Source organism: Pseudochaenichthys georgianus, chromosome 1, assembly GCF_902827115.2.
Source record: "Pseudochaenichthys georgianus chromosome 1, fPseGeo1.2, whole genome shotgun sequence".
In the NCBI taxonomy this organism is placed as follows: Eukaryota; Metazoa; Chordata; class Actinopteri; order Perciformes; family Channichthyidae; genus Pseudochaenichthys; species Pseudochaenichthys georgianus.
The window spans coordinates 36,206,890-36,233,390 of NC_047503.1; the positions used below are offsets into that span (position 1 = coordinate 36,206,890).

General features: G+C 42.5%; 2 protein-coding genes across 3 annotated transcripts; one reads left to right on the forward strand and one right to left on the reverse strand.

The window, feature by feature from the left end:
* Positions 1-403: 403 nt before the first annotated feature.
* pcm1 (pericentriolar material 1) lies at positions 404-23,441 on the reverse strand. Its single transcript, XM_034085521.2, is given in 41 exon segments — positions 404-528; positions 662-683; positions 685-786; positions 908-1,000; positions 1,159-1,364; positions 1,496-1,559; positions 1,665-1,813; positions 2,669-2,810; positions 2,905-2,964; positions 3,559-3,759; positions 3,849-3,983; positions 4,212-4,309; positions 4,430-4,591; positions 4,953-5,073; positions 6,215-6,343; positions 7,478-7,650; positions 7,827-7,883; positions 8,108-8,269; positions 8,837-9,144; positions 9,251-9,425; positions 10,333-10,583; positions 10,674-10,819; positions 11,589-11,874; positions 11,959-12,165; positions 12,351-12,532; positions 12,663-12,830; positions 13,328-13,457; positions 13,600-13,742; positions 14,406-14,680; positions 15,735-15,901; positions 16,819-17,034; positions 17,318-17,468; positions 17,557-17,830; positions 18,093-18,202; positions 18,472-18,658; positions 18,858-18,977; positions 19,536-19,706; positions 20,623-20,949; positions 21,476-21,724; positions 21,884-21,998; positions 23,276-23,441. Coding segments are annotated over 40 exon segments (6,441 nt in total). The 5' UTR covers positions 21,980-21,998; positions 23,276-23,441; the 3' UTR covers positions 404-502.
* An 80-nt stretch (positions 23,442-23,521) lies between these two features.
* On the forward strand, positions 23,522-26,285 carry sart1 (spliceosome associated factor 1, recruiter of U4/U6.U5 tri-snRNP). Of its 2 annotated transcripts, none has more exons than XM_034085610.2 (2): positions 23,522-23,607; positions 23,784-26,285. In XM_034085610.2, exon 2 carries the CDS (start codon positions 23,823-23,825, stop codon positions 26,136-26,138), a length of 2,316 nt encoding a protein of 771 aa, XP_033941501.1. In that variant the 5' UTR covers positions 23,522-23,607; positions 23,784-23,822; the 3' UTR covers positions 26,139-26,285. The 2 variants fall into 2 exon arrangements, with proteins under 2 accessions (XP_033941501.1, XP_033941491.1); XM_034085600.2 differs by having other exon boundaries at positions 23,532-23,686.
* The last annotated feature ends 216 nt before the right edge of the window (positions 26,286-26,501 follow it).

The window sequence follows — 26,501 nt, forward strand, 5'->3', positions numbered from 1 at the left end:
AAGGAATCGCTCTGACCAGCCGGGCTACAACTGAACTTCAATCCTACAGTCATCTCTGTATCATTAGGAGCCAAGTGCAGAAAGACGAGCCGTGTAACAATAAGGCCGAGACAAAAAAACACTTAAAAACAAACCACAATTCATGTTGAATCCCAGAAGCAAGGAGACTAAGGCGAATCTGAACAGGAGTTTAAGGACTATAAAGATTCAGACAGAGGCTTGACTGTCAATCATCAGCAGCATAAAGACCACCCCCCCCCCCAGATCACCCGCAAATCACAATAAACATTCAGGAATAAAATAAACTAAGTGTTGATTATGTGTAGTTTTATCCGTTGTGTGTCAAGAGTCACAGCTAACTTGTAACAGATATTGAGCCGTTGCTCGTTAAAACTAACAGATAGAGAATCAACAACCGTACATCCAGAACAGATTGAGGGTGCAAGCATAGTGTTGCTAAAAAAAAAAAAACCAGTAGATTTAGAGAAATCTGTAAAAATCTTTACGCGCTCTGGGCACCGAGAGTGTCTGAAAAACAAGAGAAAACATAATTTACTCTCACAGGGTTTCACTCATTATGTACAAACACACATTCCTGCTAGGATGTAAACATGGCAACAAGGAAACAGTGTGTTCAACTCAACTCAGCTTTAATGCTTACCTGGTTCCTTCAGGGCCTGCGGGATTTCCCACCAGCCCCGTCAGCGATTCCGTGTTCCCGTTGAGGATCTCTATTGACAGGCTGTTATTCTGCTGCTCCTCCACTATCCTCTTCTGCAGTTCCTCCTGACGGGACAGCGCACAGCGCATCATGAGACAAAGCAGCTTCACAGTGGATTAAACACCTTTACTGCTTTACTTATCACTTATTGAAAACGTATCATTGGATGTGTCAGCTGTTACACACCTCACACATGACGGACAGCTGCAGTGGTAGGTTGTCCACCTTCACAAAATCTTCCTCGTCAGATTTCTGACTCGTGTTACCGGAGCCCATCTCCTGCACCAATGAAAGGCCGAAGATCAGATCACAACAGCACCGATAAAGGGCGTTCAGTTTGTTATTAGAAAATAATGATGCAGTTATTGCAGAGATACATCAGATAATGTGATAAATATAAATATCCTGAGTTCTATTTTTTTTAAGCTTGGACTTACATCTACGTTGATCATGACGGGAGAGTCTGAGTCCGGGCTGCTCGTGGTGTGGGACTCCTTGGGGTCCGGGTCCGGGTGATGGGAGACTTCATCAGATGGCTCTTCAGAGGCAGCAGCTGCTGCTCCTCCTCCTCTCTCCTCCTCAGCACTATGACACTCCTTCATGTCACGGTGCTCTGCAGTCACAGCAGCTGAGTTGTTCATTTCTGCAAAACAATGAAAATCTGATCTAATTAATGGCCTAAAAAAAGCAGAGTCTAAAACTACAAAGTCTCTCAGACCGAGCCAGCTTGACTGTTTATTAGCTTGAACGACATTCCCCTGTAAAGCGCCTCACCGTCATGGATCTCTGAACTCCTGTGCTCAGCTCTGCTCTCGTGGGTTTGGCTGAGCATCGTCTCCTGAAGCATCAAACAACAACAGGCTCAAATGAATAATGAATACGTTTAATAATCAGAGATATTTTATATAAAAACTATAACTTAATGACTAACTGTATCACTGACCTCCCGCTCCACCTGTCCATCAGCAGAAGCCTGCAACGATGTTTGGACATCCACAGGTCCGGCTTCAAACTCCTCCATTTCCTCCTCCTCGTTCTCATCCTCCCCGCTGCCGTAGTTCGTCAGAGCCTGAGTCTCTGCTTTGGACAGACCTGACAGAGTCACAACACAATGATGGCAAATGTGTGAGATTAATGCAGGTATCCACAGCAATACATCATTAAATTAGACCATATTTAAATGTTATAATCCATAATCCAGTCCTTTTTAGCATTTGATAGCGAGTTATGCTTATTTCCTGCAAAACATTTTTTAACAAAACTACTGATATTACACCCTGATAGAACATTATTGTCAACCGCGTAGTAATCAGCAGCGAACCGCTTCAACACGTGTATTTCGGTTTATTCACAGCATTCATTTTGTTATTCTACAGTATTGTTGTTTTATAGTTATGTGTTAATGTATACAACCCAATTTGTGTTCTTTGAAATTGAAAAGGATATCGCAGTTGTGTATGTCTTAAGTGTAATTTGGCTTGGCTTTCTATTTTGTATGGACATGCTTTTATTTTGAAGGAGAGTTAGTGCAGTTGACAGGCAGTTGCTGTTGTTGCTATGGAAACAACGTGACGGAGATTAATGGAGAAAAAGTAATATCTACATATAAAGACGGAGAAAGTAAACGATAACGTTTATGGTTAAGTGTTAGCAACCCCCGAAGAGGCACAAGCTCTTACGTTGATATTGGAGATTTCAATCAATTCAACAAAAAGAAAATGAAAAGAAAAAAAATGAAATTGAAACCCGAATAGTACTCAAACAAACGTACAGCCCTAGTAAAAACCATTTAAAATTCTTGAGTAGATTTTGTTGTAACTTACTGAACAATGTATCCTGCCATATAAAGGATAAAAACACAAGTAGGGAATAATAACAACATTCAAATATCAGATTTGACTGGATGTTGGGCTTTACCAAAGAGGCCTTCATGATATTTCCACTTACTGATTGACAGACGGATTCCCTGACCGTCCTGCTCATCCTCCTCCCCCTCTGACGCTTCACTGCTCCTGGTGGTCTTCCTCTCCCTCTGCAGGTACAGCTCCTGGAGGCTGGCCGCTCCTTCCTGCTCGGCCTCATCTTGGTCCTGCAGGAACAACAACAGAGACATTATTGTAACGCAGATTACTGGGGTTCTAAGTGGTATCGACCATTTCATTATCGCTGTTTAAATGACTGACCTTGTCTTCATCAGTGTAGGCCGGAGACATTGATGTGTCAGCACCTGCTACTGTATTTTCCTAACGGGTGGAAAACATTAACATAAAGAGTGTAATTCAGTCTCAGTCAAACAAATGCCTCCGCAGCATCGTTTACTTTTTCCTCATTCATACTTCAGGGTTCATACACTTTTCCACCAATGATTTTCAATGACTTCTCCATGACCTTTACCTCATTATCCATGACCAAAACAATTGCTCTTTCTCAGCGGTACCACTGAAAATTGTTTATTTTAACAGGGAATAGGAAAATAAGGTCTGCATATGAAACATGTTGTGCCTATCTAAAACAAATCAAATAGGCTAACTAGCCTCTACACGCTAAAGCAACTCAAATCTCTCACCAGCAAAATACCTCGTCAGTTAAATGCCATTTTACGTTTCATTACTATACGATACAGTATTTATTATCATTATAGTGTTACTATTTCGGCGATTAGATAAAATATAAATTATATTTGATGCAACTTATTTACATTTCCATGACTTTTCCAGGGCCTGGAATTAGCATTTTGAATTTCCATGACTTTTCCAGGTTTTTAAAAACCGTAAGAACCCTGATACTTATATTATATGATAAAAACTACGAAGCCTGAATTTATAAAAACGACTTACCTTGAGACTGTTCTTCGCTCTCATTGGTGGCTCAGCCCTCTTCTTATTCTTGTGTTTGGTTGCCAAGGCGATGCTGCTGCTGTCCAAATCCTGCATGAGCCTAAAGAAGGCGAGTTCATTGAAGAGGATCTCGGAGATCTCCACCAGAAGATCTTCGCCACATTCGTTTAGAGTACGCCCCACAAATTTACTGAGTGAGTCCTGGAGGAGAGAGAGGGAGGGAATGTCAGGGGAGCTGTTGATCATCCTCTCTGCTTAGTGTCACCTCGAGGAACCGGGTGTTTTGATACCTGCAGTATGCCTCCCAGCTGTCTGTGGAAGAAGCGGACAAACTCTTTGCTTTCATCATTCTGTTGGGTGAGAGTGAGGACCATGCGCCGCACAGATGTCAACAGCTGGAGGGAACACACCTCATCCATGTTCTCCTAATAACAAAACATCGACATAACAGAGTGGTTTAACCCTGTTCAAATTCACAGTGCTGTAGCCAGTAATGAAGACATATTCGTTTTACCTTTAAAAAGCTTTTAGCAACTAATTACCAACAAGAATACTTTTCAAATGTGATGATTTAGTTATTATTTTTCAATTTAAGTGCATTTTCTACTGGTAAGACAACAATCCGCCCTGCAGCTCTGTGTGTGTTGTCCTACCTTAAGGAAACGAATGACTTCTGTCATGATGGCTTTGATCTGACGGTCCAGCTGCTGGGTGTCGATCTGAGGGCAGTGCACATCACCAGCTGCTCCTCCTGCACACAAATCCTTATATTGAATATTTATGCTAAATGAAACCGCCATTCAAAGGCAATGATTGTGCTGCTACGGGTCTTTGGTTGAGGTGTACTCAGGAAGGCTATGAGATGAGGTACCTTCCACTGGGGCAGCAAGGGAAGCAGAAGGATGTTCAGCAAGTGAGAGTTCACCTGCACCCGCAGAGCTGCCATTGAAGGGGTTAAACTCAGCTTTAAGCTTCATGCGCTCATACTCCCTAATCCTGGCCAGAGCTTTGTCTAAATGAATCACTGTGTTGCCTATCAGAGCAGAAAAGAAAGGAGAGTGAAAAAAGAGAAAGAAAAGGGATACAAAAGTTCAAAATCAATGAGGCAAGAGAGAGAAGGCAGTAATGGATATGAATGCCTCTCGCACCAGGTTTACACGACAGGATCAAACGTAAGTAAGCCAGCTCCTAATCACCGTCACTCCTAATCTGTGTCACTGAAGTTCCCAAACTCATTTCTCAAAAGGTAGTTTTCTGTGTTGTTGACCCTGAGCTGTAAAGTGGTTTATTTAGTTGAAAGGCTATACGCAAAGCAGTTGAACACCCAGATGTGGAAGCAGCTTCAGATAGGTATAGCTTCAGCCCCAAAATAATGTCTACATGCATAACCGTACCCAGGTCATCGTTAGCAAATGGTTCGAGGTTGGAGGAGGTTGACATGTTGCTGTCATTGCCCACAGATTCTGCATCATCCCTTTTCTTCATCGTGAGCCTCAGGTTTTTCTCCACCACCTCCTGAAAAAGAACAACATCCAGTTTTAGGCACCGGCAACATATATCTGACAAGAGAATGGACCCCAAACTGTTCGGTTCATAGAAGAAAGGATGGCTATAGAGGCAAGAGGTTTTTCAGCATATGTCGACTCCTCTTGCCATTCTTTAACATCAAAAATTAAACATCATCCATCATTCCTGAACAGGCATTATTGAGACAGAAAAAGGGACCCGTCACCCAATTAGTAGAACTGGAGAGACCGTGGTCGAGAACAAAGAACACGTGTCTGATGTGGCAAAAGAGACACGGAGAGATGAGGGTCATTATTTTATAGACAGGTTTCTGAAGCCATGCTGTCAAGTTGAATTCAAAGACAATGAAGACGGTGGGAGGGAAATTAAAATGAGAGAATGAAGAGAGACATGTAAAGATGAGAAGAGACAAGGCAGGGGGAGGACGAAAGGAGGCAAGGCTGAGAGAAGCTAATGAAAGATGTATTGAAATGAAGAATAGGGGGAGGATGCCAATAAGGATTGAGAGGAATACTTTAGGAGTGGTATAAGCCTCAATATGGAGGGACACAACATATTAAAGGGTTAAAATCCTGAAAATAATTTGATATTTGGTATTTTTGATCAGGACTGAAGTTGATTGAAAGATTTAACCCCAAAAAGTTTAAGAAAATATTAATCTGTTATCATTTTATAGCAGTTTTTGGAAGTGGACATTTTTGTCCCGAATGACTAATGTGGGAGTTTTTAGTTTAATCTAATTTTGTGCAAAAACTAATAATGCACCAAAATCAATTCTGTTAGTAATCTTTGACATATCCAAGACTGTGATAAAAAAGCCAGTCCCCAGATATGTATTATATGGAAAATAACTAGTTTTCTCTGTTTTTATCATGAAAAACAACAGGTTTCATGTATTCAAAATGGCATTTAAAGGGTTAAAATCCTGAAAATGATTCAATATTTGGTATTTTTGATTAGGGCTGAAGTTACTTTAAAGATTGAAACCAAAGTCTTTTGCAGTGGACATTTGTGTCCCGAATGACTAATTAGCGTAGTCCAATCGGATGATCCCGGAGGGTTAAAGAAAAAAAGAACAAACAACATTAGGAATGTGAGAGAACATCACACTGGAAGATGCGTCTCTTACGGCATCGCTGGTAGCCAGACTCTCACTGGGTGTGAGCTCAGACTGAGAGCCAGCAGCCCACACCACAGGGCCGAGGGGGGGGAGCTCCTCCGCTGCACTCCTCTCCGACAGGTGTCTGCTCACTATGTCCTGCCACAAACACACAGAGACACGGTTGTCATCAAGGCAGGTCCTCAAGGGGACATTGTATTTATTTACAAGCCCAGCCTTATAAGAACTTTAAAGTTCCGATTGATTTAAAAACCAAATAAAAATCACACAAATAAAGATACATCGTAGATAAACTCACAAACACACTCAAACCATAGTATGTTTGCTTCCAACTCTAATTCAATAAGCTTAACTGGGATACATGTATATGATACATATATGAGGGGGACCAAGTTCCCATCAGCAAAAACACGTGGGTTTGCTATCCTGGCTCCAAAATGGTGGAATGAGCTCCCCATTGACATCAGGACAGCAGAAAGCCTGCACACCTTCCGGCACAGACTGAAAACTCATCTCTTTCGACTCCACTTCGAGCAATAGAATGACTAACAAAGCACTCAATTACTAACAAAGCACTTATATACTAATAAAGGACTGGCTTATCTAAAGCCAGTTGAGTAGCACTTGAAATGTGTTAGCTCTATGAAACCTGATGTACTTATATGATTCTGTTTTCTTCAGTTTGTATCTTCTTGGTCGAATGTACTTATTGTAAGTCACTTTGGATAAGCGTCAGCTAAATGTAATGTAATGATAACTTATTGCCAGATACATTTCACATAAATTATAAAGTACAATTCATTGGAACATATTTACAGTAAGTTAAATTAACCTCATGATTTCTCCACCTATTCTTATCTCTTCTTTATCCGCATGGTCAGATGTTAAAGGCCACATTTCAACCAGCTTTTATCCTACATTTTGAAACCCATTGTCCTCAACAGCTTAATGAATGAAATGTCAAAAGTCTCCTTTCTCCTCCTCCTAATTGTCTCTCATTATCTTCTGCAGGTCTTTCCAAAAAGCTAAGGGAAAGAATATGACCTTTAAACATTTAAATTGATGCAGACCGGCCTAATTATGTCTGGAAGCAGTTTCATCACAGATATGTTTCTGATCTTTTAGACACTTGACCAGATATTCTGCTAAGAAACCTTTCTGACCCAAAACCCAGACAGGAGCTTCACCCTATACTCAAATCAAACGGATTATTCTGTGATCTGAGCCATGCAAGGAGGATATATATTGTCATACTCTACAGCAGCTACAGACCTGCAGGGAATACAGCGCCCTCTGCCGTAAGTAGTCTGTGTTCAGCAGCTGCAGCTCATGGAAGAGCTCAATGAGAAAATGTGGACGGGACTCATTCTGGGATATTAACGTAGCCACTTCAGAGTAGATGGTCTCCCTCAGCGCCTCGAACAGGGAGAAGTCGCTGCTTGCGTCTACAAGTACAAGATATGACAGATTTGTTGTTAATGTTTAATATAACTTCCTACACGGGGAAATAAATGGGACTCTGTAATCATAATGAAAAGATTTGGTTTCGGACAAGCAAAAAGCAGAAGATGCATGGGATGTTTATGTGACATAATGACAAGCACATGAAGCTTGGGTTTACCTGGTGCTTCTGTGCATGCAATTCTGTTAGAGAGGAAGGGTGTCCTCCAAGCATAGGCTGCGAGTAGGATCAATTAAAGTGACAACAAAGACAATTAAGGCAAAATGAAAAACACATGATCTGGACAAATGTGCAAAACGAATTAGAGATGGTCAAGATGCTCAATTAAGGGCAAAATAGCACTTAAAAAGCTTAATCTGGTCCTTAACATAAAAAGGACAAAAAACACAGACACAAGAGGGGTGGGGGGGATCGGATAACTTTCACGGCTTGATTCGCACCAGAGGAGAGGTCGTTTCGTTTGCTCCCCAGATTAGATTTGCTGTCGAGTTTCTCCTGGGTCAGCCTGTCCAACAGACTCTTGTTCTGATCCTTCTGACGGGACAGCGCCGCCCTCTCCTGGACAAAGTCTGCAGTGCTGCTCACACTGTCACTCTCATGGCCTGAGGGAAACACAAAACGAAAATAAACACACCGGGGTATATGCAGGAATCCTGAAGTCAAATGTAAGACCTTTTAAGACCCTTTCCATACATTTTAAGACCTCATCGGCACTTTGAGTTCTAACCGGTTACATTGGCGACACACTTTACCTCACATTGACTATACACCGTATTGATTGTCCTTCCTCCTTATCTTCCAACCATTTGGACGCAGACTTGCATTTCCCCATAACGATGTTGTTTAACAACCGGCGTAAACGGACCTTCACGCGCTATCAAGCAGTGAGCGTGCGATGTCCTGTTCAGATGACGTCAAATCCAACGGGATGCAATCAATAAACCACACAGAATCACACTACACACCTACGCAATGATTACATTCAGGCAGACTGTAGAATACAACCTCTTTAGACCATTTATATACTTATTGAAAACAAGCTACAACATTTAATACCTTGGAAAATGCCGTTTAATACTTTTTAATAGCCTTCATTTTCACTGAATTGATTTATCAACTTTGAATACTTTTTAAGACCCCGCGGACACCCTGGGAATTCAACTTGATACCTTCACTGTTCTTGAGCCCTTTGCCCCTCCTGCGGCGGCTCTTGGAGTTGGGGGTCTTGGTTCTTGAGGCCAGGTTGGCCTGTGCAGAGGCCTTGCGTCCGGCCTTAAAGGTCTTTGTGATGGTGGTGGGATCCACAGGGTCAGGCATGGTGCTGAAGCTTTCCTGTGATGCTCTGTCAAATTGTTGATGTCTGGGATGGCGGCTGGCAAACATGGGGGAGGAGGAGGGAGACTCCTGGTGCTCCGTGTTGGACTGGTGATGCTGGACGGTGTTGTTCACATACGAGGTATTAAGCCAGCCAGACGCTCTAGAGGGGTCACACGGAGAACAAATATATCAACAACAATATTATTCAATGGATAAATATAAGAAAATGTTAATATATTTTTTTCAGGCAGAACTGTTAAATATACCCCGTCTCTGTGGTGGTGTTCAGAGGAGAGCGCTGCAGTGGAGGGGGGAAGCTCATGAACTCTGTTTTGATTGAGGCGTCTAACTGCTGCTTCCGCTGGTCGGGGGCGGGCTGGCCTGCTGCACTCTGAGGGAACTCGCCCATGGGAGCAGGGAAGAGTGGATATAAGTTAAAGCCTGCAGAGGGAAAGAAAGAAAATATACTTTATTTTCTGACTTTGAAAAGTTAATGTTAAAATAAAAACAATAAATCAGGACACTTTGGCCTTTCATTTCTGCACATCTTTCTTTGGTCTTTTCATTTCATTTCATTTCAAACCTTTATTTAGACAGATTGGTCCCTTGAGATCATGGATCTCTTTTACAAGGGAGACCTGCATCAATTTAGTTCCACATGAAACACATCTTTCTTTGGCCTTTCATTTCTGCACATCTTAAAATCACTTACGGTACTTACAAATTAAAATTACTCATATCAGTAACAGCACCAACATTAACATTGTCTACGCATGTAACAAGAATTATTAAAGCTTGGTTGGATGCTACTCAATCTGTTGGTACCTGCTCATGTGGATAGTTATTGTAAATTGTAATCCCTGTAATGATGCTGTAAGATGTCCTTTTTGTTGTTCCGTTTATGTTTTTATATTTCATGTGGAACCTACTTGAGCAGGTCTCCCTTGAAAAAGAGATCAATGATCTCAATGGGATACACCTGGGTAAATAAAGGTTTTGAAATTAAATGAAATTAAATGAATTACATGTAGAAAGAAATATTTTCTAAATGTTTTGTATTTACATTTCTAAGACATTCTGATTTTCTATTTTTGCTAAAATGCTTTCCCAAGACTTTCATGAAAGCAATGACCTATGAAATCTCATGCTTGTATTGATTTTGGAAAAGCAAAGCTTCTTTAAAACTCTACCTCACATCATAACCAACAAATACTTCAGTTGCTCGAAAGGAGACTATAAACCTTAAAGCCGCACTCATATGTTAACTTGTTGGTCCTAATGCATACCAATCTAGACATGCTTTGTGACAGAATTAATCCCAAGCTAAAAAGATATGTGTGTGTCATACCAGGAGGGAATGGGGATAAGGCTGCAGTTGACATGTTGTTGGTAGAAGGCTGCAGGTTAGAGGAGAAGGGGAGGAATACACCGGGGGAGGCTGAGGGGCCGGAGCTGGACTCCTGGGATGAGCCGGGCTTCTGGGTCTGGGTCTGCCACCCTGCTGCTGAGGAGGAACCCTGCTGCTGCTGCTGCTGCTGCTGCTGCTGCTGCTGCTGCTGCTGCTGCTGGAGGAGGAGGTCGTTCAGGACCTGCTTTAGCCTGAAGCAAACGTTAGAGAGAGTATCCAACATTTAAAAAGATGAACTGCTTGATATAAATAAAGATTTTATCGTAAGGTATTGTTTTTACCTTTGTGCGTTGTTTTGCTGCCAGGCCAGCTGGGTGTAAGACTGGTTGAGCTGGTGCATGATCAGGTGGACCTGTGGTGATGACACGTTGTTGGGAAACACACTGTACTGACCTGTCAGCAGGGTTTGCAACATATAAGAGAGTGTCTGTGGAGGGAGGCGAGAGAATGTGTTTGTTTGAAACAACAAAGGCTTGGTTAAGAAGTAGACAGGTCATTTTATAATTATTCCTTTGTTCCCTGAAATATATCAATCTGGTGCACAAAATAACTGTCTAAAAAAAATCTATGTATAAAACACAATTTTCAAGATAAGGCCAGAGGGCTCGCAGAGGGCCCAGCTATAGTAACAGAACGAGAGAGTAATGTCAGCTGACAGTACAATTGACCAATCATATCTTCCCTCTAAATGGGTGGGTTTTATTGGACTTTATGACAAGTTCCGCCTGCTGGGAAGCGGTTCTTGTTTCCATAGCAACAACAACTTCCTGTCAACAGCGTAAACTCGCCTTCAAAATCAAAGCATGCCAAATTACACTTAAGACATACAACTGCAACGAAAGTAACAAGCACAATGCAATACCCTTTACAATTTCAAAGAACACAAATTGTGTTATTTACAGGTGTTGTTTTGTGTGGTAGAGGGTCGCTTTCAGTGATGCATTTTGCACCCCGTGCCGTTGTTTTGATATTCCGCTGAAGTCTCCACTGTGATAACTCGGGCCTAGGTATAAAAGTCACGGCTCGCCCCACTGGCTATGAGCATAGATGATTTCATTAAACCTGTACATGATTTCTCCAAATGTGGTGCAAGCTTGTGTCCATAATCCAGATCAGTGCCAGTGTATGTGTAAATAAAAAAGAAACACCTGATCTGGACAAATGTGTCAGTGTATGTTTTTGTTCAGAGCACCAACCTGCTGGTCCTGCAGCAGCGTCTGACACATGCTGGTGCTGAAGTCCAGCTGTCTCTGCAGCTGGCTGACCTGCTCCTGCCACTGAGACGAGCCCTCAGCAAAGGAGAGCTCAGAGGCCCAGCGCAGGTTCTCTTGTCGCCGTGTAGCTCCATGCTGGCTGCTCGCAGACTGGTTCATAATCCTTGCCTGTTGCTGCTGCTGCTCCTGCTGCTTAGCATTAGCCTTGTTCTGAAGAGATGGATTCCCACTGCCTTCACCTGAGAAGGCTGCTGGAGGCTTCAGGTTGCTAGGAACAAAAAGATAAGTGAGCAAATCATGGTAAAATAAAAATCAGCCCAATAGAATTCCTTCTGCCTGCACTTCGACTGACCTTCCTTGATTCTTCCTGTTACTGTAGGAGCACTGGTTCCTGCTGGATGAGTAGATGTGGATGTCGTCATCAGAGCTGCTATCTGCACATTCTTCATGCTCCTCTTCCTCCTCTGCACCGATCTCTGATTGATATTCATCCTCATCATCATCCTCATCGTCATCGTCATCAAGGTGGCAGGGACTGGAACCCCAGGTAGCCATTGTCCTAATTATGGAAAGAAAACAAAAAGGTAGAAATATCTTGTTTTCTTTGGAATAACTTTCAGTTTTATTTCCCAGCATATGAAAGAGAGAGAGAGCTCCTGTTGTTCAATGTTTCTGCTGTGGGGGGGGGTCTGATATTCACTTGCAAATATCTCCTACTTTTCAAATGCAACATAAGCCTCCTACCTTTCATCCCTACTGACTGGCTGTGAAGGTGAAGCTAGGCCCTCTGAGTCATCCATCTGTCTGGGGGAGTCACCGAGACCACTGCGCCTCTGGTGTTCAGCCATCAAGGACTCAAGGTGCTTTCTGCGCTGACGCAGTTCTTCCCGTAAGATCTGGTGGCGACGCATCTCAGACCATAGCTGCTGACAACACAGGAACAGAGAGGACCTGTAAACTGTGTTCTGAACGGTTCGAAAGTACAGATCTCCTCGGACATTTGACCAATGGAAGCCAAGAGTCTTCCTGTGTGCGGGGGGGAGGGGGGTATGTTACCTCATTGTCAGTGACTGAAGGGGAAGCTGCTTCTGGAGCCGTGGGTTTAAGCACAGCCGAGTTGGTTTTGGGTCCGGAGGGGGAGGGCAGGACAGTGGCTGGAGTGGAAACTGCAACTGGAAGCTTCCTCAGTAAGCCCTGCTGACTCACAGCGCTGGACAGAGATGACTAGGAAGGACACCACAAGTTACAGGTTAAATACAAATAATGTACCCTCTAAAGAAACAGCAGATGTACATGCAGGTGTCAGTTTATTAGGTACACCTATGTTAAAATGATGTAGTCTTACACAATAAAATGAGACAACACACTATCATACACTATGCATGTTTCATGCATGTTCGCTTTTTAAAAATGTTTTATACAAATTATTATTAAAATGTATGGTCCTTTTGGAGGCTGTAGTATGTTGCGTTTGTTATTGATAGATATGTGGGCCACCCCCTAACTGCTCTAAAGAGGTAGGAGAAAATATTAACAAAACCTTTTCCACACATGTTTTTTAATATCTGATTTGTATACTGCTCAGCCAATCCTTGTATAGATGTGAATATGTGTGAGTACTTATGTGTGCATGTATGTATGTATGTATGTATGTATGTATGTATGTATGTATGTATGTATGTATGTATGTGCGTGCGTGCGTGTGTGCGTGTGTGCCATACCTGGAGGTCAGGGCAAGCCCACTGCAGGTCGTGGATCTTGCCTTGGATTTCAATGAGCCTCTGGCGCTCCTCATGAAGCTGCTTCAGCTCCTGCTTCTGCTGACGCAGCTTCTCCTCGTACAGCTTCTCCCTGTGTCCATTAAAGTGTTGATGCGATGCAAAGTCATTGAATACCAAAAACACACAGCGAAGAAGGAAAAGCTGCCAACTAAGTCAAATGAATGTTTTGGGACCACTGTACAGGCAATCGTTCAGACCTTTAAACACTGTACCTGGCTTTGCTGGACAGAGTGAGTTCTCTGGGACTCTGTTTGGACCCGGCTCCCAGAGACCTAGCCACAGTAGCTCTGGTATTATTTGGCTGTTGGTGTATAGCTTCATCTTCATTAGCTGTTGTGCCATCAGTGTCATCACTCTGGATACAGACAGAAACACACAATCCATACATTGATTACATTCATATTAGATAATAAGACATGTCATCACATTTTTCTAGTACAGAAACAAATCAATAGTCAGCTGTTAAAAGAACCAACCTAATGTTGAACAATGACCTTGTAGTCCAAAGCTTATTATTTGTTTTATTGGTGTTTTCTATTCCCATAAAAAGGTAACCAATCAAGAAAATCCCTTTATTTGATTTGCTAAAGAACATTACATACACAGGACCCTGAGGCGGGCAGGGGAGATAGTGCCCGACCCCTGCCACCCTGGACACAAACTGTTCACCCCCCTCCCCTCTAGAGGACCAAAACCTCTCGCCACCTGAACAGTTTCTTCCCCTCCGCTACCGGCCTCTTAAACAAGGCCCGGCCACTGACACTTACCTCAGCCACAACGTAGTTCCTATATGCATTACATTAATGCACACAATGTTCATACTGCTCACTGCACATATTTCTTATTTCATATTTTATATCCTATAAGTAATTGATAGCATTCTATTTCCATGTAAATTACTGCTTTATTTTATTGCCATTTAACTATATTTTATTACGATGTCCTTACAGATTTTTTGTTTTATATGTTATGTCTGCACCATGACATCAAGTCAAATTCCTCGTATGTGTGAACCTACCTGGCAATAAACCTGATTCTGATGTGATGCTGCCGTCTGCCTCACCTGAACCATGGCCACCAGCTCCTGAAGCTGCCGGAGTTTCTGCTTCGCTGTGTGCCGATGAACTTTCTGGGCGAAACCTCCGTTGTTCCCCAGACTGCTTCTTCGACTCGACCCCGAAGCCTCGCTGTCTGGAGCCGCAGCCTGTGCCCCTTCTTCATTATCGAGACGATCTTCATCCTCATCGTCGTCCTTCACCCGATTATAGGGGGTGTCCCTATTGTACTGGCACTCTAAATGAGGGCAAAGATTCATATGAGATCTCGATCCCTCTAACAATACTTGTTTCTGAAAATAATGATTATTCATATTGTTGATAAAACAATATATCTTATCACAGTATGATACTGAATAATACTGCCAAGTGTGAATACATTTATAAATCAGTTTTATTTATGCCATTAAATATTGATGCTAATAATTTACCTTTAACCCTTAGATGCATAAGTGGGTCTTTTTTGACCCGGTGAAGTGGTTTTCTTGAAGTATCTTTGTAATTACATTTTTTTATCATTTCATATTCCAGCTATTCCTCAAAAAACATGTTTTGGATATCATGCCGTCAACATTTAAAATTTTAATTTAAGTTTTTGTATTACTACCCCAAGCTTCCATAAGCCACAGTTGCAGTCAGGAATACATTCACTGTAGAACACACAGACTACATTACAAGTGACACCTCTCAGGAAGATTATTTTACACAGCAAGAACTGATACCTACGGAGCCCCCCTGGTGACATTGGTAGATACCTGTCAGTATAATTATAATAATAATAAATTATATTTTTATAGGGCTTTTCAAGGACTCAAAATCGCTTTACAATATAAGGGAAGGTTAGGGTGGGGGGTATAGGACTATCAAACTTGATCAACCGGCATGGATTGATGGGGGGGGGGGGCTACGAGTAGACAAGAGGAGAAGAGATGAGTTTTGAAAATGGAATACTGGAATACTGTGAGGGTCTCAGAATAGCGGAGATCTTTGTATCAATATGTTCAAAACGTTTTTTTTTCAAAATGTAAAAAAAATGTCTAAAATTATAAATAGTGAAAAATGTGAGTGAACCAAAATATAATACTAAATATTATACAAGTGATTTTTCTTAACCAAAATGACAAAAATGGCATAAAAACACATTATTCTAATACGGGTCCTTTTTGACCCACTGGAAGAGTGTAGGGTCCAGTCACTCGTGCATCGAAGGGTTAAGGAAAATACAATACTACACAAAGGAAGATGACCATCAGCTGTAACACGGCTCAATGCAAGCATGTGCATGAGTGTACCTATGGCTGATGGGATGTTGAGGCTGCGGAGGTTGGCTGCTGACCGGTTGTTGATCTCACACTCTGTGTTTAGTCTGCCATCACGGTTGTTAGTGGCGCTGCCCCTCACAGCGCGCCTGTTGGTCAGGCTGTTCAAGTCTGTCCAGTTCCCGCTGCGCTGTGGGTTCCTACACACAGAAAGGGCAGGGACTGTTATTTAGACATCAAGAGGCCAGAAGGAGAATTCAACAGACTGTAACTTGAGCACAACAACAACAACAACAACAACAACAACAACAACAACAACAACACAACAATCTCCTCCAATTGGAAGGGTTTCAGTATAATAGAGAGGCGAAGTCCCTCCCTTTCCGGGGACCATGGGACCTTATTTCGGAAAAAGTATGTATTTAAGTCAATGGGGAGAGAAAACGTATCTTTCGATTCCGTTTGAATTGTGCCACGAATTACACATATGATGTTTGTCAATCTTAAATAATCTTTTCCAGTCACAGTTTGTCGTAAAACTGTTCAAATATAAGACTATGAAAAATACGCAACTAGAAAGACTACAAATCCCAGAATCCCGTCCCGCATGCTGGCTCTTACGGAACCGACTCACTCCCCTTGTGTGTATGTTCAGCTCTCGACATGCCCAGACTTGGAGTGATTTTCACCTCGTTTAATACTTTTCACTTCATTCTGAAAGAAAGAAGTGAAATGTTCCAACGTGACTGACGTCTTGGAGTGTGGTGCGAGACGGGAGATGTAGTTCATTGAGCGGTTTCACACAGAAAAAAGTGTTACTTCACAGTTTTACGACACATTTTTAATTTTTTTAACTTGCAAAATTATCTTTTAAAATTAACAAACAGCATATGTGTAATTCGTGGCACAATTCAAACGGGATCGAAAGATGTAATACATACTTTTCCCGAAATAAGGTCCCATCGAGGTCCCCCGGAAAGGGAGGGATTTCGCCTCTCTGTGCAACAATTTTGCAACATACTATACAATGACTTTCTTATCGCATATTACCTTAAGAATGTTTTATGACCATGACTCTTCATTTAACCTGAAGTATACTTGTTTAAATAAAACACACCTGATGTTGGTCACAGGCTGGCGGTTCTCCTGCTCAGAGTCAAAAAGGGCATCAAACATTGAACTGTCCTCTGTCTCATCTTCCTCCTCCTCTTCCTCATCATCATCCTCTTTCACATTCTCATTGACCGCGTCCACCATCATATCAGAAGTCTGCTCGTAGTACTGAACCAGTTCCCGCAGTTCATTCAAACGTTTGTGGACCTCCTTTAGCTTCCTGTGTAAGGAAAAGAACAAAAGGTTTAGATGAAATGTGAATGTGTAGCTAAATAATAATAAAGGTTACGTCACACAATTGCCCTTCTACAAAAATGAATTGTGTTGAGTCACCTTCAGAAAAGCACCTCTATAAAAGCATGGGTGCTACGCGTTGTGATCAAGAAGACTTTAGCAAAGGCTAAAACTGGTTGGCTTGCCTGCAAGCTTTCACTACACTCTGTACAACTCCCTGCTGCTGATATCTGAGCTGCCTATTCAGCTGCGTGTGTTGTTGTGTTTACCTGAGCTTGTCTGTGGAATTGGAGCTGTTCTGGTGTTGTGTGAGTGAAGGATGGAAGGGAGTGGAAGCTGAGGCCCCATTAGAGCAGAGAGCAGATGGACAGTCTGATGACGCTCCCATACTCAGACTGCACTGTGTTGACAGGCCACGACCTGAAAAGAATCACTTACAGTTTATCTACACTTTATAGGTAAAAACGCCACATATTACTGCAAAACATGCCTTTGAAAATACTCTTACATGAGTTGTTGTTTAGTGTCTGGTCTCTGAGTGAATGCAGCTCCTGTAGGATCTTGTCCATGGTTTGCTTTTTGTCTTGGAGTTCTTGGAGCTTAGTGAGTTTGGCACTGGCAGCTGTTGCCCCCATGTCTAGGCCAGTGTGGGGGCCAGAGGCCGAGTGGAGGAGAGGCCTGTGCTGAGGAGGACCAACAGCCTGGGGAGCCCGAGACCAGCACACCTCTCTGGAGAGGGACAGGCTCTCTGCCTGCCGACGGTTGTCTGGCACTGCTTTAGTCTACAAGACATAAATAATCAAACACGTGAGCTAAACATTTGTTATTTAACAGTTAATAGATATTTGCCCATGTTGACATGGCTTATCAAGTCAGAGGTAGACTAAGCCATAATTACAGATGAGAAGTGATGCAAAGTAAATAGCTTAACATAGTGACATAATGCGGTATTTAGTCAGAAGACAGTTCGGAGCAGGAAGCAGGAAATATTTGCTTTTATTTAAAGAGGCAATGGCAGCCCAAATGCATATTCTACTACTGTACCTGAGAATCATGCAGCTGGTTGTGGAACCGCTGGATCAAATCGTTCAACTCGTCATTCAGTTCTGATGTGATGCTCAGGCCAGAAACACTGCCTGTCGTTTCTGTGACAACTAATGACAACACATGTCAAATGTATTAAACCAGGTGAATGTTTGTTTATGTTCAGCATCAAATATGACATTAAGTGGATACATTTCTTGACATATTTACCAGAATATACTAAAACACAAATATACCTTCTATTAATACAATCAGTTTGTGTAATAACTGTTTCTTAAAAAGGATATCAACTGAGTTCTCATTGATGTATTTCTGTTTGGAAGAAAAGTGATCTATACTACTGTCTGCGATTGTGAATAGGCCTGTGACTGTATCTCACCAGTGTCTTCAATCACAGCCAGTGCCTGCTCTGCACTGTCCTGCATGGCCATTAGTGCTTCCTGTCGGCCCTGCAGGGCCCTGAGCTGCTCCTGCTGCTCCAGCATCTTCTTCAGCAGCTCGTGCTGCTTACGCAGATTCTCCAACTCTTCCTTCTGGTCAGCTCGCACCATTTCTGTCCGTCCACCCTACAATAGTTCCATCCAGATAGCATTACAAACACTGCACACAACAAAACAGTGCTGGGATGCTACTCAGCAGAAAAGGGTACTGACACAGCAAATACATCTAACTTACAACGAGAAAAGCAAATCAAAGACAAATTGCTTTCTTTACATAAATTGCAATTACCTTTTAATTATAAAGGTTTAATGCAAAGGTACACACCGTTGCATTTGAAGCATTTGAGGATCGTACCTCAATGTTAAGAGAAGTGCTCTCAGCAAGTGAACCTGAGCCCACTGGGGAGTCCAGGGTCCTCACCTCATCCTCATCATTCTCCCGTGTCTACAGACATATTGGAAAAAGCAGCAAGAGACTTAATGATAACTGAAAAGGAAAGTATGCAGTACACCCTTTTTCCAACAATTGTTTCACATTTCTTAGGTATCACCCTAAAAGCTGTAAATTATTCAAAACTTAATAAGCTCCTCTAAATGTTCTATATATGAGAATGTTTATTTATATATATAGTGGGCAAAACACTTGCAGTTATTTAGATTTTGTTTGCAAAACAGAAAATGAAGTGCCTGCAAATACTACAATATATTTCACAGAAACGCTCCATTGAGGCAAAGTGATACCAAGCCATTAAGAAAGCCAACCTGCTGCAATGGAAGGTAGCAGGCTACTGAATGTCCTAATGTTATCATCACATGAAACATGAACATAATTAAAGCTGCCAAGATAGAAACGAAAGCCAGTTCCATTTCAACCATAAATAAGCAAACAAACAAGCTTTACGCACAAACGAATGTATACCTTTGTCTACGAGCATTAGAAATGCTAAGAACTAGATTAATTCTGAAAAAGATTAAAAATAAAATAAACAAATGACAGACTTACCAGCATTTTCTGCAGAAACCGTAAATATGACTTTTCCTGCTCCTTGAGGTGGTCGATGAGATGGGAGAGACGCTCCACATTGGCCGGCACATCGTTCTTCTCCACCAGGTCGTCCCGCATGGAGCTGGCCTTACTGATGTACTCCCGGATCTGTACCAGTTTGCTCACCACCTGAGACCAAGCAGAGAGAGAGAGGAGGGTGGCGTATGGGTTTCAAAAAGTAATTGAAAAGGAGACATAGGAATACGTAAGGAAAGGCGACAGCATCTGTAGCGACAGCTCAGACTAGGCTTAATAAGGGCAGAAAGGGGTGGGGCACAAAACTCACTAGGCGCCAGGGGTAGCATATTTATAAATTGCCCTAAATACAGCCTAGTTTCAGCTGCACTAGATCTCCCTCACTTTTATCCTAGTTTTGGTTTCACACAGTAGCTAGAAGCGAAGTGATGCCGAGACAATTCCACATTTACATGTGAAAAGTGCTTAATTTCATTTAAATGTGAAAATAATGTCTTTCTAAGGAGCATTAGTAGTCTTAAACCGGATATATCTGGCCACCTGGGGGCAGCAGTAGTTGTCAACACTGACTTGAAATGACATATTAAGTTGATTAATGCAAACGTGTTAGCATACTGATTCACACAGCCAGCAATTAGGAGCAATGTTGTGTTTCATTTTGAGTTGTTTTACAGTAAGAATGTAATCAAGCTCTTTGAGCTCTGTTTCTGTTCCCTACCAACGACTGAGGAATATATATGACCCTTTACTGATAAATGCTTATCCTCTTAATTTATATCACCATCAAACGGTTTACACTTGTGTTTCATAGTGAAATATCTTTACACTTATTGAATGACTTGCTATAACTAGCTATAACTGTGACTTTCCCTTTAAACACCAGCAGTATGTCTCACTTATTAAGTAAATACTTTAGCTCAGCATCGACTTAATCAACTGGACCATATCGTAACCAGAATTGACAAACTCCTCATAGTCTGGCTCAATCCTCAGTATACATGGCATCAAGTTGCAGATCAACAAGAGTAAGAGCTGACAAAACCATGGCAACAACCAAACACAATGTTACCTGGCTGCTGTCTATTCTGGGCTCTCCTCTCCCATACTCTCTGTGCGCTAAGGGCCCCCTCTCTGTACTGCCACGGGTGAGCCTTTGAGCTTCCTTGCTGGGAACCAAAGGGGTTAAAGTATCCCTGAGTCCTGGGCCCTGCTTCTTGGTTTCCTTGGTGATAGCTGGTGTGGCTGGGGCAGACGAGGAGGGGTGGAGCAGCTCCTTGCTTTTGTTAGTGTTCACATGAAGAGGTAGGAAGTTGTAGGGCTTCTTGTTCTCTCCAGCCAGCTGCCTCTGGTTGTTGGCAGCTGTGGCTCGCCCCTGGGAGTCACTGCCAATGCTCCTCTGAGTAACAAAAGAAGATCAAATTCAGACAATTTACTACTTAAGCATTTGGGTATTTTTTCATGAAGATCTCCTCTTTTTATTGTTAATAAATCGTTAGAAATGTTTCATAATCATTTTTGTTTTCAGAACACAACTATTTTAAACTTTGTTCACCATGAAATGGCCTTGTGGATTTTACATATTTTTCTGTTCTGCCATTCTGCCAACTTCAAATCCACAGCAGAACAAGTTTAGCCAACCAACCCTAGGCTAGAGTTTAAAAATATATATTTTGCTTTTCTTTACTGTCTGTCGATGCCTCATGGCAATGCTTTGGCATTTTATCACTGAAGGAAGCATGCATTTTTTTGTTGAAGAGTCTGATAAGCATGTCCTTGAAAATATAATAAAAGTGAATCTTGAAATGGTAAGCTTTGTACAATCATCAGTGTGTGTGCCTCTCATGTGCATCTTTGTGCTTATGTTTGCCTGAGACATATGTAAAACCAGAAACGATTTCTAATAAAGTGCCGCCGTTTTTCACCTCATCCAGGTCTGTAAAATTGATTCTCTGACGCAGCTTGTCCAGCTCAGCCTGGTCTGGGACAGACATCTGGGTGGAGTATTTGATGTGGGGAAAGGAATGAGGGGTGCGGGATCTCCTGCGACCGGCCCCAGGGGTGGATTCTGGTGAAATGTCATTAGTCAGGCGGCTCTCCACCACCGTAGCTGACAGCTTCTTCTTGTTTTTCTCTGAGGATCGGTTTGCTTTCTTCTGCTGAACACCCCAGTCCTGATGAGCAGCAAAAAAAAATGCAATATTTATTATAAATGTTTACTTTAATAGGGACATATTTTTATATTGTGTAACACACATATCATACATACGATTACATTAATAAGCCATGATAGGAACAAGATAGAGCAACATTGATTTTAGGTTCTGTCTTACCAGGTTGTTGAGTCTATCTTCCAGACTGCCATTGGTTATAGTCCAGTCGTGCAGCTCTTCTGCACTGTCATCAAAAGGAGTGCCTCCTGTTGCCATGTCCCACACTTAAAGCTTGCTGGAATTCACACCAAAATGTATATTGGTCACCACAAAGAACAAAAGGCGAGGTATACAAGTCTACATTAAAAACATAGCAGGAGAAAGATATTTCACCGTCATGGAAAAAGCTTGCTGGAATTCACAACTAAAGAGATACTGATCACTGCATGGGACCACAGAACAAGAACAACAACCAAGTTACATACGTTTAACTTACATTAAAGAACAAACAAGAAAAGGCATTTAGGGAATTATGGGAGGGTCAACCAATCTTAACTTATGATTAGCCAACTGACGGACTGGTTTTGGTTCATATCGATCACTGTTAACTTAAAGATGGGGCCTAAAAACAACAGAACATTTTACATTTAACTGTAATTAAAATGTTGTAATGGCAACAATAACGCTAGTAGCCTATTAGTGACTACACATGAATGTTACTCACCATACGTAAGAAGATGGTTTTGCGGTTAACGCCAAGTTAAACTTAAATCATGACCAGCTTGAAAACCTCAATACTTTGACGCATTCAAGCTATTACCATATAGCTAACTAACTGTTTGAAGCTATCTCTATGAGATGTCCGTTGCCGTTAGCAGCCGTTGGTGGGTTTTGTATGTGGCCCGCTCCAATTCCCGGGGAAAAACAATAAGCAGCGCGAGCTCTATGTCACTGCTCCCCACAGTGACACCAGCTAATGTTAGCTTACAGAAAGTGTATCAATCACCATTCAAGCACTTGCAGTTAACCTAGCTTAACCAAACGTTAAGACTGTGCGAGTGTACGTAGCTTGTTATCTTGAGAGAAACTTTACTAGCTTAACATATGTGACCTACTTCTGTCTCACAATCGCCATGGCAACACGCAATAACCCCGATGTGCAGCAGCTAACCCGCTGCTTAGCGTTGCGTTGAATCTTTAACACCACAACACGTTATATGTGTCGGCAAAACAATCACAAGACCTTATGCTAACGAGCAGCGAAAGTTGCCAAGCTTGCTGAGGTACCTCGCTAATGCTAGCTAGCATCACTGCAGAACTGAGCTAACTTTAAATGTCTCGATAAAAGTTTAAGCAAACAAGCATCTTAGCTCGCGTAGCAGAGCTAGACTTCGAGCTGATAATTATGTTATCGCTCCAAACTAGATGTTTGCAAACTGTCAACACTAAATGACACTAACATAAGCTAACGACAAAACGCAGCAGGTTAAAATACTGGCATTTTAGTCATGTTATTTAAAACTGCGCTTGCTAAGTTAGCTTACAGTGTAGGATAAGGAATGTCACCATTACCATGCAGAGAAAGAGAAGAAGATGTCGGTGCCAAGCACTTCATATATTGCAGTAACGGTTTTACAGATGATCTCTCATTGTTGTTAAAGACAACTGATAAATAACAACGTCTTATCGGTCCCAAAACGCAGCAACATCAACTCATGGATGTGATCCTGGCCTGATATAAACACTCCCATACAGCAGGTGGCGGTATGCATTTAGCCTTCCACCACAGGAAGTGCCGGAAACAGAAACACTGTCGGTGTTTGTTTGACGATGTATAAAGTTGTATGCCTGGCCGTGGTGTGGAGTGGTTAAACTGGTGTGAAGAAGACGACACAGCTGGCTGGGTATTTTTTCCACATTCCTACTCTTTGTTGGTTGATATCGGATTTTGAACGTGAGGTTTTATTTTTTCACCCGGACTGAGTGAGTTGTGTCGTCGGTTAGCCACTTAGCATTCAAAGCTAATGTGAGCTTGCGATCGAAGGAGCAACGTCTAACACGTTTTTTTTCTCCACAACAGCTTCGTTTTTAATAACTGCTGTAATCTTCGAAGGAAATAATGGGGTCATCTAAGAAACACAAGGAGAAGAGCCGTGACAAGGATACAGAAGAACGCCGCCGTGAACATAAGAAACATCGTCATAAGGACCGAGACGCTACAGAACGAGATGGGACAAGGGATAAAGATAAACGAAAACGCTCCAGGTCCCGGGAAAGAAGCGGGCGAGAGGGCCGTAGCAAAGGTGAGAGGAGCACCGGGGAGCCACGGGTGAAGAAGGAGAAAGTTGATCTTGGGTATGAAGGAAGCAAGGCAGAAATTGCACCTCAGTCTGCAAGCGGAGATGCGTCTCTCAGCATCGAGGAGACAAACAAACTCAGAGCCAAGCTGGGGTTGAAGCCTCTGGAATTAGAGGTAGAAAAGAAGGAGCTCGGCACCAAAGAAGATCCAAAGGTGGCAGAGACCATCAACCCTGTTCTCATCAAGAAGCAGAAAGATATGAGAGAGAAGCTTGCTGCTATGAAAGAAAAACGCATCCAGAATCTGAAACTGGGAAAAGTCAAGCCCATAGCCGAGGAGGACTGGCTGGATGACACCACTGCCTGGGTAGAGAGAAGCAGACTGATGGCAAAAGAGAAAGAAATGGCAGAGAAAAGAGCCAAAGTTCTTCAAGAGATGGATGAGGAGTTTGGTGTCAGCAGTCTGGTAGAGGAGGAGTTTGCACATCGCAAAAAAGAAGCCTACACAGCTAAAGATCTAAAGGGACTCAAAGTGCAGCACAAGGTGGATTCCTTCAATGAGGGCCAGACTATCATCCTGACTCTACAAGACAAAGGTGTGCTCGTAGAGGAGGAAGATGTGCTTGTAAATGTTAATCTTATCGACAGGGAAAGAGCAGAGAAGAATGTGGAGTTAAAAAAGAAGAAGCCTGAATACAAGCCCTATGCAGAAGATGAGAGTGTGGATGACATGGTCACGTTCAAGCCCAAAACTGTACTGTCAAAGTATGATGAGGAAATTGATGGTGAAAAGAAAAAGAGTTTCCGGCTGAATACAGGAGGCTTTGCTGACGGGGAGCGAGAGCGGGAGATTCAGGCCATGAGAGAAGCTCTACGAGACCAGGCCCAGTCTTTGGAGATGCCTGCTCTCTCTATTGCCTCGGAGTATTACACACTTCAGGAAATGACAGGCTTTAAAAAGACAAAAAAGCGTGTGCGAAAGATCAGGAAGAAGGACAAGCTGACAGTTGCAGATGAGCTTGCTGTCGACACCCGCATCACTGACTTTGGCTCCAGGGCCCGTGGTCGCGGCCGCAGACAGCTGGAAGAAGGGAGTGAGGAAGTAAAGCCGGTGGAGCTGGTCAAACTGTCCCATGATATCCCCCTGTTGTCTGATGACGTTAGAATGGCCGAAATGGACATTAGTGATGATGATGACTTCACACCTCCAGAGCCTGCTGTAATTGAGGAGGATGAGGCCGAGCAGGAGCTGCAGAAACAACTGGAGAAAGGGAGGAAGCTGAGGCAAAAGCAGCTTCTCAAAGACTCTGGGGAGAAGGTGGCTGAGAAGATTAAAGAGCTTGATAAAGCCAGTCCCGACGACGATCCTGAGATGAAGAATAACATTGTTTTCAACGACATCTCAGAGTTTTGCAGAACACTAGGTGATATTCCAACATATGGGCTCTCGGGCAATAGAGAAGACCAAGAGGAAATTATTGACTTTGAAGAGAAGGAAGAGAAAGATGATGCTGGAGATCCAGACTCGGACATGGATGAGAATATTGGATGGAGCACAGTAAATTTGGATGAGGAGCAGAAAGCGCCAGACTTCTCCACTGCCTCTGCCACCATTTTGGACGAGGAGCCCATTGTCAGCTCGGGGCTTGCTGCTGCGTTGCACCTGTGCAAAAACAAAGGTCTATTGGACACTGAAATGCAGAAGATGTCCCGCGTCAGAGCCACTAAAGGCGCCTTGCCAAATGACAACTACTGCATTGAGGACAAGGTGGGCTTTGATGACAAATACAGTCGCAGAGAAGAATACAGAGGCTTCACTCAAGATTTCAAGGATAAAGACGCCTATCAGCCTGAGGTCAAGATTGAGTATGTGGATGAATCTGGGCGGAGACTCACTCCAAAAGAAGCTTTCAGGCAGCTTTCTCACCGATTCCACGGGAAAGGGTCTGGGAAAATGAAGACCGAGAGGAGGATGAAAAAGCTGGAGGAAGAAGCCCTGCTGAAGAAGATGAGCAGCAGTGACACTCCTCTGGGGACGGTGGCGTTGCTTCAGGAGAAGCAGAAATCTCAGAAAACCCCTTACCTTGTGCTTAGTGGGAGTGGGAAAAGTATGAATGCAAATAACATCACCAAATGAGTCTGGGGGAAGAGCGAATTATGTTTAGCGCACACACACACTTACACATACATACACATAAGATGTTTTAAGTAAAGTAACTGCTCCTACTTCATACAATCTGTAGTGTTGTAGTAAAGATCTGTCTAATAAAATTAAGGCAAATTAGATCGATGTTTTCTTTGTTGCTTACTTGCGAGGGTAAAGAGTAACTCAGAGGAATTATCTTATGATGAGAACATACTTTTTTATGGAACACTTTTAAATGCTTTTGTTTAGGTTAATGACATATTTTGCATATTGTGTGGAATCAGTACTACAAGGCAAGATATGTTTATCAAAAGGTTTAAAATGTATTTTGGTTTTTTATTGGTAGCAAAAGTA